General features: G+C 31.7%; 3 protein-coding genes across 3 annotated transcripts; 1 reads left to right on the forward strand and 2 right to left on the reverse strand.

Moving 5' to 3' along the window:
* Positions 1–1,562: 1,562 nt before the first annotated feature.
* On the reverse strand, positions 1,563–2,075 carry Tsp_05097 (heart- and neural crest derivatives-expressed protein 1). Its single transcript, XM_003369641.1, has one exon. It carries the CDS (start codon positions 2,073–2,075, stop codon positions 1,563–1,565), a length of 513 nt encoding a protein of 170 aa, XP_003369689.1.
* Positions 2,076–2,443: 368 nt separating this feature from the next.
* On the reverse strand, positions 2,444–6,699 carry Tsp_05098 (ATP-dependent RNA helicase Ddx1). The gene is made up of 27 exons (XM_003369642.1): positions 6,684–6,699; positions 6,583–6,634; positions 6,438–6,501; positions 6,261–6,384; positions 6,158–6,205; positions 5,999–6,094; positions 5,874–5,957; positions 5,738–5,814; positions 5,541–5,613; positions 5,404–5,480; positions 5,154–5,268; positions 4,991–5,096; positions 4,702–4,834; positions 4,616–4,642; positions 4,403–4,543; positions 4,277–4,351; positions 4,156–4,215; positions 4,017–4,068; positions 3,816–3,956; positions 3,684–3,757; positions 3,554–3,611; positions 3,422–3,494; positions 3,328–3,370; positions 3,177–3,272; positions 2,962–3,082; positions 2,775–2,885; positions 2,444–2,628 (listed from the first exon to the last, which is right to left on the reverse strand). The coding sequence occupies exons 1-27, from the start codon at positions 6,697–6,699 to the stop codon at positions 2,444–2,446; spliced, it is 2,322 nt and encodes a 773-aa protein (XP_003369690.1).
* A 1,272-nt stretch (positions 6,700–7,971) lies between these two features.
* Tsp_05099 (hypothetical protein) lies at positions 7,972–10,634 on the forward strand. The gene is made up of 7 exons (XM_003369643.1): positions 7,972–8,018; positions 8,069–8,141; positions 8,201–8,254; positions 8,565–8,835; positions 8,945–9,050; positions 10,055–10,095; positions 10,498–10,634. Exons 1-7 carry the CDS (start codon positions 7,972–7,974, stop codon positions 10,632–10,634), a joined length of 729 nt encoding a protein of 242 aa, XP_003369691.1.
* The last annotated feature ends 424 nt before the right edge of the window (positions 10,635–11,058 follow it).

The raw sequence follows: 11,058 nt of genomic DNA on the forward strand, positions 1-11,058 counted from the left end.
CATGCATATATTTAAATTAAAATATATAAATTTATTTATTTATTCATTTACTTCCTTTGCATGCACACACATATATATATATTTGCATCTACGTCATAAACAAAAAAATTTTTTCCAAAGATTTCGAATTGACAATAAAAACAATTTTAAATAAAATTTACATTTGTTTAATTGTTGCACTGTTTGATTGTAACAACTTTATTAAAAAAGTAAAATTTTAAATTGATTTTAAAAATTTATTTTGCAATAAAATTAAACTGAGGAAATAACTTTGTCATCAACAATTTGCCAAAATTGTTTACGATGCAAAAATTAAATCGTAAGATTGAGATCTGTACTGAGAAACATTTGAAAATCTTCTCTAAACTCAACATTGATTTGCATTGATTACCAATTATTCTATGCGGATCCAATTCATTATAGGTCTAACTTGGATCATTGGTCTTGAGACAGTTTTTTCAAACAAAGCGAAATTTAATTTTGTTCATTATTTTCACGAAAATATGGTTCAAATATTGGCTTTTGCATTTGTTTCACATCAGTTGATATCCTAATTTTGAAGATGCACCTCAGTTACATCTTTTATCGTATATTTTGAAAATGATGATGATGTATTTGGAAAATATCCTTGAGGAATTTGCATACATGTATATATGCACTTGTTTATATATAATCTAATTTTATGAATATACATATTTTTATATCAAATCAATACTGAACCATTTTTAGTCTAACAAAGACCACCTACTTTGTACTTTTCCTGGTGATTGTTTTTCTTTACAGCCTCAACTGAGGTATAGCTGATGAGATTTTTTGCCAATTAAATGATGGCTAATATAGCTAATGTTCTTTTGATCAATTATCAAAACTGCTGAGGTCAACAGTATCAGGTCGAACGGCTGCAAAATGATAACTCTTTGTAATGAGGTAGAGGTTAACCTCAAAAGCATGCCGCTGGTAATTATCTTATGTTTAAAGCTTTTTTTGTTTTCTGTATTGATTTATTTTGTTGTTCATTGTTTCTGTTTGACCAAAGTATTGCCGCGCTCATACAACGCTTTCTCGCTTTGGAAAAAAATCATTTTTAATTTAATCAATTTTCTTCAATTGGATCGTCGCATCAGTTGCATATGCTTTCAAAATGAATAATACATAAAATAAATAAAGAATGAATCTTTTCTTTTTTAATAATGACATTTTAAGAAATTATTCTTAAAGTAAAGAAAAACTTTAGCTTTGATTAAGCTTCAAAATTAAACTAGTGTTTTACAACTTCATTGTCCTTTTTTTGGAAGTGTGCATTTTTTGTTATTCCAAATAACTGAGGCAAAATTCGGTAAGATATTTGAATAATTTATCATTGAAAGACTACTTTGCTTTTTTAAACATTCATTTAACACATGGCAAATAAGCATGCATTCCACTTGACAAGCAAAAATAAAAAAATTTCAAAAGCATACGGATATAGATATTTATTTACACATTTTATTTTTTCATTAATAACTGTATTAATTAACCGAGTACTGCAAACAACAAAAAGTTGAACAACAAAATATGGCTGCTCATTTCGCATACTTCTTCTGCCTGCACGAATAACTGTTCTTTCTGGATACTTCATAGGCTACAATTTTGGCAAAATGTGAATCAGTAGCACATTCCATACTACCTTTTATCAACAACAGTTGCAAATAACGAATATACTGAATTGCCAGGCGAAGAGTTTTGATCCTAGCAACTGCATAATCATTTGGCAAATGAGGTATTTTCCCTTGCAAACATTGAAAAGCCTTGCGAATATTTTCACAACGTTCATGCTCTTTAAGAATATGACTAAGACGGCTTCGTTCAGTCCTGATCGACGGCTTCTTCCTTTTCTTTTCTGCTTCCGATGCTGCCAACGATTCATCGTAAAACGGATATTCCATATCAGTGACACAGTACGAATGCTGCACGTTGACATGCTGACACTGGTGGTAGTAAGTGGTTGAATTCAGAACCATATTATCAAATGGCTCACGCTTTATATGATTACAAACGTGAGGTACAACGGATGATGATGAAGAAGAAGAATGCATTGTTTCTTGATCAACTTTTTCAGAGAGCAGAGAGTGGACAGCGGGCAGTGCAGACCAAGACATCTCGACAAACTGCACTGACGACGACCAACAAGCACCACACGCACGTCCGCTCTTGCTCAGCACAGGAAAAGGCAAATCAGAAAGTAATATAACACAGCTGCTTAACTGAAGTTCAGCTTATTTGTCCAGACCGAATAATTAGCGCCAAGCGCGTGTCCGACCTCTTGTACTGATCCACTTGAAGAACCAACCAGCAGCAATTTATCCACCTCAGCTGAAGAGGATTAAGCGAATAAATCGCGTTTGGCGTCGACCCGAAGCGGCCATAAACACAGTCCTGCTTCGACCAGTGCCCACCCGCAAGTTCAACGGTCTGCTAGGTCAAAGGGCAAACGTCGCCATTCTGCTCGTAAGGCGAATCCTGGTGTAAAGCCGACACCGGAAAACTTTGCAAAACTTGAAACTATACAACCATTTCTTTGTCTATTCGTATTCATGGTCATCACCACATACTGAATGAGAGGCAAACGCAGGTCAAGCATGCACGCTTCTTTTTTTTTACTTAATCAAAAACAAACTCATACTCAACTATTGCCCAAATTAATAATTATGCAAAAATTAAAAACATATTAATTGCACACTTTTTTTCAAGTGAATATATTTAAAGTATTTTCAAGTTTCAGCAAAAATTTCAACTGAGAGGATTGCAACGCAGCTGATGGTATGAAATTTGTGCTGCTTTTTCCAGCGCTGTTAATTCACTCACCGTAGTAAGCAATTCATTGGCGTGACTTTCATAATTGCTAGCTGGAAAAATAAGCACATGAACAACAAACAAAGTTAAGCATAATATCTTAAAAGCAAAAATGAGCATTCCAATTACCAGTCAGTTGTTTCTTATGACCGTAAACAACTTTCCCATCAAATTCATCTACCGGGACTTTGTAGAAAATATCAATCTGCGTAATAGTAACACCAAGATGTTCTTCAATTTCGCCAAGAAGCTTAGAAAAAAAATGAATTAATAATACAAACCGAATTCGCAGTTATTGTAGATTAAATTAAAGCAAAGCGAAAAGAAGCCCTGCAGCAAAATACCTGCATTTCATTGTACCAAATTGCGCAACCACCGTTTTCGACCAAATTTGTATTTTTACAAGACTTTCCTCTACTAGGACAAGTATGATACCAGACCTGAAAAAACTGAATAGTAAAATGAAAGAAACAATTTCACACAAAAGCAAAATACCTTTTCCGGTACTGTAGAAACAAGTGAAATTGCTAGCCCCATTCTATAAAATAATATTAAACTTCAACTGCAAAAAAATAAACAAATTTCAAACCTTTCAGCACGGCCAACTCGTCCAATACGATGCAAATAATTCGCTTTATCATCAGGTAATGTATAATTGATTACTAAATTAATGAAATGAAAAGTAAATCAAAGAAATAATTTTCAATCTGAATCGCCTTACCAAACGGTATGCCACGTATGTCAATGCCTCTTGCAGCTACATCAGTACAGATAAGAAACTGAACTTTATTATCCTTTGAAATAAGAAAACATACTTTTTTCTCTTTACAGAAAATTAAAATAATAACTACCTTAAACAACTGCAAATTATTTTTCCGTTCCGCGGGACTTCGATCACTATGCAAACAGACACAAGAATATTTTCCTAAATTAAAAAATAGTTAAAAGATCACTTAATACAAATTAATACAAAAAATTCTAACCAACAGATGTTAGCCATTTTTCCAAATTATCACAATCCAATTTTGTCCGACAAAAAATAAAGCACTGACTTATGTCATTCTTTTTGATTGCTTCAAGAATGTATACACCTTTCAAAAGTTTCACACCTTCGGATAGCGTTTCTAACAAACGTATATTTTTTGATAAAATAAATTAAACTGTGATAAATAATGTAAAAATACCAGGGCTTTTCGTTCCAGGACGCACGTCATCATTAAGATGAATATTATCTGTCTAAAAATCAATCAATCAATCAACTGCATAAATTTAATCTTATTGTAATTAATGCAATATTGCAAATGAACATAAAAATGAAAATACTTTAATACGAGCTTTAGAAGTAATCCATTTGAGATCCTGCACAGGATTAACCAATGCTACCTACAAAATAATAAAAACAGTAAAAAGATATATGTACTATTTAATATAACCATTTGTTTACCACGTGGTGAACAGTTTCAGGCACAGAATCTTGACCTTTTAAATCTATCCACTGTGGGAAATGCATAATTTTATCCTTGAAATATATCGAATAAAATTTATGATAAATAGAATAGTAAATACTTACGGCTAAATTTTTTACATCCATATTATGCAATGTAGCAGAGCAAACAATAATTTGCAAACGTTTCCCATCCACTGTAAATTTAGGCATTTCTGAATAAAGTTTATTGATAAATCTTCCATAACCTTGTTGCAGCAATCCGTCCTGAAAAATAAAATAGTAATATAATTGCATAAAGATGCGCAAAATAAATAATTTAAAAAAAATGTAAAATACCGCTTCATCAAGAACAAAAAATCGGATCTAAAACATTATTAAAATTTTAAAACATCATCGTTAAAATAAATACCAAAATCAAATACTTGTGATAAACTTAATTGTCCAGTTGAAATAAATTCTTCTATGCGACCTGGTGTTCCGGTGACAATTTCTACACCAGATTTCAAATGAACAATTTGTTCGTTTGCACCAACTCCACCAACAACAGCTAAATTTCTACATGAAAAGAAAATTTATATAATAATTTGTTTACATAACATGTAAAATAAATAAATAAATAAATATGTTTAACAAAAAATATTTAAATATACACTTATAATAATAATTAAAAAACATTACCGAATTTTAGGATTGTCAAGGTATTTTTTAAACTTCTCCATTTGTTTGTCAGTTTGTTCTGCTAATTCACGAGATGGTTCAATGATGATACACAAAGGAGCATTAGGCTTTGGTTTGGTATCCACTTTTACATAACCTCCTAAACAAAAACTTACTTTACATTATAAATTTATAATTTTTGGATCAATCAAATCACTTAGAAATTTTGAATCAACGGTGCAGTCGTCTGAAGCTTCGCGTATACCAATGTAACCGCCAGAAGGAGGATACTTGAAAGGTTCAGATCCAAAATTAAATTTCACTTCAGCATTCTAAAAAATATAAAGTTAATTCACATTTTATAATGATCCTATAAAAAACTGAAAATGACATAATATGTTTGAACATGACAAACTTATAATGGAAATAATGATAACAAAATGAAAATTTAATAAACCAATTCTAACCTTCAAAACAATAGCAGGAAAGAAAGCAGAATTATCTAATTTTGTTGGAATAGAGAATGCAACAGGGAATATTTTTCCTGTAAAAATGCAAAACAATTTCAAGTTAATACTTGAATAAATATTGAAATTTCAAGCACCATTTCGAGAAAATTTCACTTCTCTGTCATCCAAATTAATGAAACAACCAATAACATCATTCAAGCCAAATGCCTAAAGTTTGAAAATTCAGTAATTCAATTTAGTTAAATTAATAATTATACAAAAATTAAAAACATATTAATTGCACACTTTTCTTCACTTAGATAAACATAAATGAAAATATAAACGCAACAACCTCTCCATAATTGTCAAATTGCTTTAGATGGCTTTTTTTACCGGTGCCACCGTAACCAAAACCATATGCATCAGTTCCTCAAAAAAGAATAATAAGTTTAAAAACCATCTTTCAGTTAAACATGAACTTCACTCACCTAAATCTAGAGCAGCATCAATTGTTGAAAAACCAACGCGACATAAACCTTCATCAGTTATTTGAATTTCATAGTAATATTTTCCTGTAATAAAACTTAATTCATTCAATAAACCTGTAACAAACCTGTCAAACCTTTTCCAGTAACGCCTTTTGTTGCACGCGTACCATGCCATTTCACTTCATCCCGACTTTGACACAAAAGACCATCCGGTGATATTGCTATATTATACATTCAATTCAATTCAATTCAGTTTAGTAATCTAATAATCGAATAAATCTCACCTATTGCGTCTCCTCGATCATATACGTTCAATATCCAGCTTTTAGCTTCTTATCAAATAAAAATAATATTAAAAACAAATTTACTCTGCAATAAAACAAGAACCTGGTTTATGTTGTAAGGCACTCTTTGCCATTTTTCCACTTGTGGCATCTTTCAAAGCTTCCCAAACAATTTGCAATATTGGCAAGCAAAATGCACCTGTTTTACCACTCCCAGTTTCAGCAGCCTAATATTTAACAAAATTAATAAGAAAAATGAACAATTTAATAAAATATCCACCATAAGCACATCGCCACCCCCTAAAATCGCCGGGATTGCTTCTGACTGGACGTCAGTGGGTAATCTAAACAGCCAAAAGATCATCAATTACAAAACGGCGAATCAAAAATTTAATTATCAGAACAAAAATAATACAAAACCATACACCCATTCCATTTCATCTACAGCTTTAGCAATTTCAGATAAGACACCCATTTCTGAAAAAAAGAACATAACAAAATATTATATTTAAAAATATAATCATACCTTCAAATGCGGTCATTGTGAATGCCGAAACTTAATAACGAAGTTCTTTATAACGACTAAAAGAATCATTATTAAATTTTAGAATATAATTATAAAAATTCTAAAACTGAAATATACATATATGTATGATAACTCATACATAAATACACAAAAAATATCATGCAACTAATATGAACAGTAACAAACACTGTAATTAAAAAAGCAAGTAGTTTAATTCAATAATTAAGAAATCTGTATAGAAGATTCTCATCAACATTAATATATATATAATGTAATTCTAAATATAAAAATAGAGATTTAGAGAATACTGCACTTAAGATGAATTTTAACAAAAATTAAAAATAACCAAAAAGACGTGTTATACGTTAAATTTAAAACATTTCAAGTCAAAACATATGAATTAGTTGAATTTAAATGGATATTTAAATTTCCTATTCAAATAATTTCCTCAGCTTAACACTTTAAAATATATAATACAACCTTTTCTGATGATTCTACTTTTTCATACGGTAATGAACATTTTGTTAGTTCAAGATTAGTTTCAGAAAATTAAAATTAAAAAAATTTTAAACTAAATGTAAAAAGTAAAATAATTATTTTTTGAGTTATTTTTAAATTTTTTGTGCAGTGTTGTTTCATATTCTTTCAGTTTTGAATGCAAAATTGAGAAAATAAGCAATAGGCATGACAAATAATTTAAAAGTTAATATTTTGATTTATGCTCGCAAAATTTACAAATAAATTAAAATAATTTATTATGAGCACTGCACATGCTGCTTTTTTATAATTGTTAGATGCACAGGTACATTTTTTTTGGATACTGTAATTGCTGATTGACGATGTGTCAGTAGTTATTTAGAATGAGTGATTTGAATTCATCTTCATCTGTATCGCAAAGTAATTGTTTCTTTTCTTGTTTTATGTTTTGTTTTTATGCATTAAATATAGTTTTGAAGTTTGCGATCGATTAATAATTCTGCTATCTTCTTTTCCTTAATTGGTGAATGATGTTGTTCTTTTCAATCTTCGCACTTTTCCTTGTATTTTATTTAATGGCTTATTTGAATATATATTTTCCATATCCTATATTGATGCTTGTAATGTTTTTTGCTGTTATCTGTGATATTTATAATTTCCTTGTATTTCCATCAATTCAGGAGCAATAGCGTTTTCTAATTTTATGCAATCTTCATTGTAGCTGTGGGATTTTCATCTAGTTTTATATTGATTTTTAAACTGCGAAAAATGAGTATTTCTTTAAAATATTTATTTAGTGGCCTACTCTCAAATGGCATCGTCTAAATCGCAGTTACATGGTAGTTCCGGGCAAGGAGGGTAAGTTTATTTCCATTATGTATACAATTCTTTATTTTTCTTCGTTTTAGTTATTCATTAATGGGAAATTATCCCAATTCAGCAGCGTCTGCTGGTTCTTTGCCACAGCAAGCACATGCACCGGTCATTATATTAGAAATTTAAAATTACGCTTGCAATATTCTTAAAATTTTTGATTTTAGACTTCTGGAGATTCGCAACAGCAGTATCCCATGGTACCACCATATGGCTATGATGTAATATTATTTTTTACTGTATTCCTCTTCTTATGTATGCTGTTCTTATTGTATTACTTTATTATTCTTTGACCCTTTATTTTAGAATTTTTTGCAAACGGTTGAGGTTTTCAGTGTAAAATATTGTATTTTATGTCTCAGGGATAATATTTTATTAGCATTCCAATCAAGTTAAGGAATTTTTCATGTAAATCCAGTAGTATTTTTTAATTAATTTTTTAAAGTATTTTCGTTTTTTTTAAGTTTTACATTTGTTAAATTTTTTATTAATTTATTCTAGTCGCACGGACCACAGCAGTATTATAATCAGTTCGGCCAAACAAATGTGAATTCTGGCTGTGGTTACGGACCACAGCGGGATCAGCGCACTCCTCAAGGAGTTCCTCCTCCAATTTCACACCAGCAAGAGTTTAGTAATTACAGTACACCAGCTGCGGCACCAGCTCAGACGCAGCAAGATTATAATCGCCACTACTATGGTCAGTATCCATCTGGAGGCGCAGCTCCTCCTTTGTTAGCGCAACCACCATCGATTGCAGGAAAACCTCCGTTTTATCTTCCTGGAAACACTGGAGGATCTGGTAATTTTTTAACTTATTATATGGACTTTGATGACGACATGAATTATGAAATTACTTATTAAGCAAGCATTGCGATGCATGCATCATTGTCAGTGAATTTTTTTTGTAGACGGTATGCCTGCGCCGTTGCAGAGGCAGAGTCGATGGGATTCTGCTGGAAGCGATGTTGGACTAGATAGTGACGCCAGTCGAGGTGCCACTCATTTTCCTCCCGGGTAAGGAAGCATATTTATTATATACCATGTACTTCAGAGGTTTGTCGCGGTAAAGTAGCTTTTGTTATGTTGTTTTCTTACTTTTTCAAAAAAATAGTATTTTCAAATCAGGGAGATCATTTTATATTGTTTGTGTGTGTGTGTATGTGGATGTGCATATGTGCATAACTGGGTTGATATTTCAATTTATTCATTTAAACAATTGATGCCAAAAACTTTTTCACAATTATGAAAAAAATTTAAATTATAATTTAAAAATTTTAAATCTACGAAAAAGAGTGGTTTAGTAATTTGTCAAAGCTAGTAATCATTTAGCTAGTTTGCTATAATGCAAACATTTCACTTAAAATAGATCATTAATTGTACTACGAATATGCTTATTTGATTTGAGCCATGCAGATTGAGTTAAAGTTTCTTTTATGCATGAAAACGGGCTTTCTTCGTAAATCAGATATTAGACAGATAAGCTTGTTTAAATCGTGAAAAGCGGCAATATTTTAAAGTGATATACGCATAATTGAAATTGCTGTTCTGCCACATTTATTGGATAAAATGACTAGTAGGATGACAATATTTAATTAATTTTTTCAATTCATTTTAAATGTTTATATGGCGAACAAACAGTGTGTGATCAACTGTTGTTGGAAAACGGCGTTGTGGATTTGTGAAAAGTTTGTTTTGGGTACAGGTGGAGTATTTTAAACCGTATCGTCTCTGCTTGGACGTCGTCGTTTATTTTATTTTATTTTATTTTTTATGCGTTATATTTTCAGCGATTATTTTAAGAAATTGGTCAGTGTTGGTTGACTGACTATTACAATTTCGTTTGCTGTAGACTTTATTATTGCGTCATCCGTAGAGTGGATTTTGTATCTCTATTTGTGTGTTTGTGTGTATGTGTGTTAGTTTGTTTGCAAATAAACTAAGCCATGCGGTGGAGAGAGCATAATCCACTGCGGATGACGCTTGTGAAACGTTGTTTAACAAAGAAGTTGTTTATTTAGCCTCGACCCTGGAAAAAGAGGAGATGGCTACCAGCAGCAAGGTATTGTCGTAAAGTTGAAGTGTTCTCCACTGTGTTTTTCTTGTCATATCACTCACTATTCCTTGTTCTGCTACTTTTTTTCAGGTGTTACTGTTACAATTTTAATTCACTTTTCGCTTTGGGTGGTGCATATTTAATGAAAGGGAAAATTGTTTTTGAAAGTGTTAATATTTTCTATTTTCAAAAATTACGACAAATTGTAAACATTTCATTATTGTTAAATGCAGTTCTCCATTTAAAAATTTTTACTTATTTTAAGCGCGTAATAAGACGATAAAGTTATCATAAAATGTTGTGTATTGCTCTAATTGAATATTCGTAACAGTAGCAGCGAATTGGCTGTGTGAAACGTATGAAATTTTCTTTGTTTATGATTAATTATTTGTGTAATTGTTTTTGAAGAAATTGGCGGACGTAAAGAGGCGGAGAAGACTGTGGTGAATAATACAGTTTTCGTCCAAGGTATTCCGGATATGGCATCCGCGCAGATGATCGCAGAATATTTCAGCGAAAGTGGAGAAATTATGGTCTGTACATGAGGAGTTTTGTCACATTTGAACAAAGTGGTTTGATGTAATTTTTGTTTGACTCGATATATAGCGTGATGCGCGTGGTGGTTTGAAAGTCCACATTTATAAAGACAAAGCATCCGGAAAGTTGAAGGGCGAAGCTTTAGTTTGTTTTATGAATAATACAATGGCGGCGAATGCTATCGATCGCTTTCACGGTAAAAGAACTGTTCAACGGAATTTGCTGGTTTTACACCGTATATTTCATTTGCAGGCAATTATTTTCCCGGCTCTGATATTCCAATGCAAGTTTCATATGCGACATCGCGAGCTTCCTCCGGATCACGCGGAGGCTATGGTCGTGAAAATCGTTACGATAATCGCTCTGGACGCGACACTGGTAGTTATGGTGGTGGACGCGACACTGGTAGCTACGGCGGTGGACGTGACACTG

This window comes from Trichinella spiralis (assembly GCF_000181795.1).
Source record: "Trichinella spiralis strain ISS 195 chromosome Unknown Scfld1557, whole genome shotgun sequence".
Lineage (NCBI taxonomy): Eukaryota > Metazoa > Nematoda > Enoplea > Trichinellida > Trichinellidae > Trichinella > Trichinella spiralis.

Coding starts and splice junctions, on each gene's coding strand:
- Tsp_05097 (XM_003369641.1), bottom strand. CDS start 2,075: ATGCATTCTTCTTCTTCATCATCATCCGTTGTACCTCACGTTTGTAAT.
- Tsp_05098 (XM_003369642.1), bottom strand. Junction 6,095..6,157: donor TGATCGAGGAGACGCAATAG/GTGAGATTTATT, acceptor TGTATAATATAG/CAATATCACCGGATGGTCTT. Junction 3,371..3,421: donor CGAGTTGGCCGTGCTGAAAG/GTTTGAAATTTG, acceptor ATTATTTTATAG/AATGGGGCTAGCAATTTCAC.
- Tsp_05099 (XM_003369643.1), top strand. CDS start 7,972: ATGGCATCGTCTAAATCGCAGTTACATGGTAGTTCCGGGCAAGGAGG. Junction 8,836..8,944: donor TGGAAACACTGGAGGATCTG/GTAATTTTTTAA, acceptor TTTTTTTTGTAG/ACGGTATGCCTGCGCCGTTG. Junction 10,096..10,497: donor AGATGGCTACCAGCAGCAAG/GTATTGTCGTAA, acceptor TTGTTTTTGAAG/AAATTGGCGGACGTAAAGAG.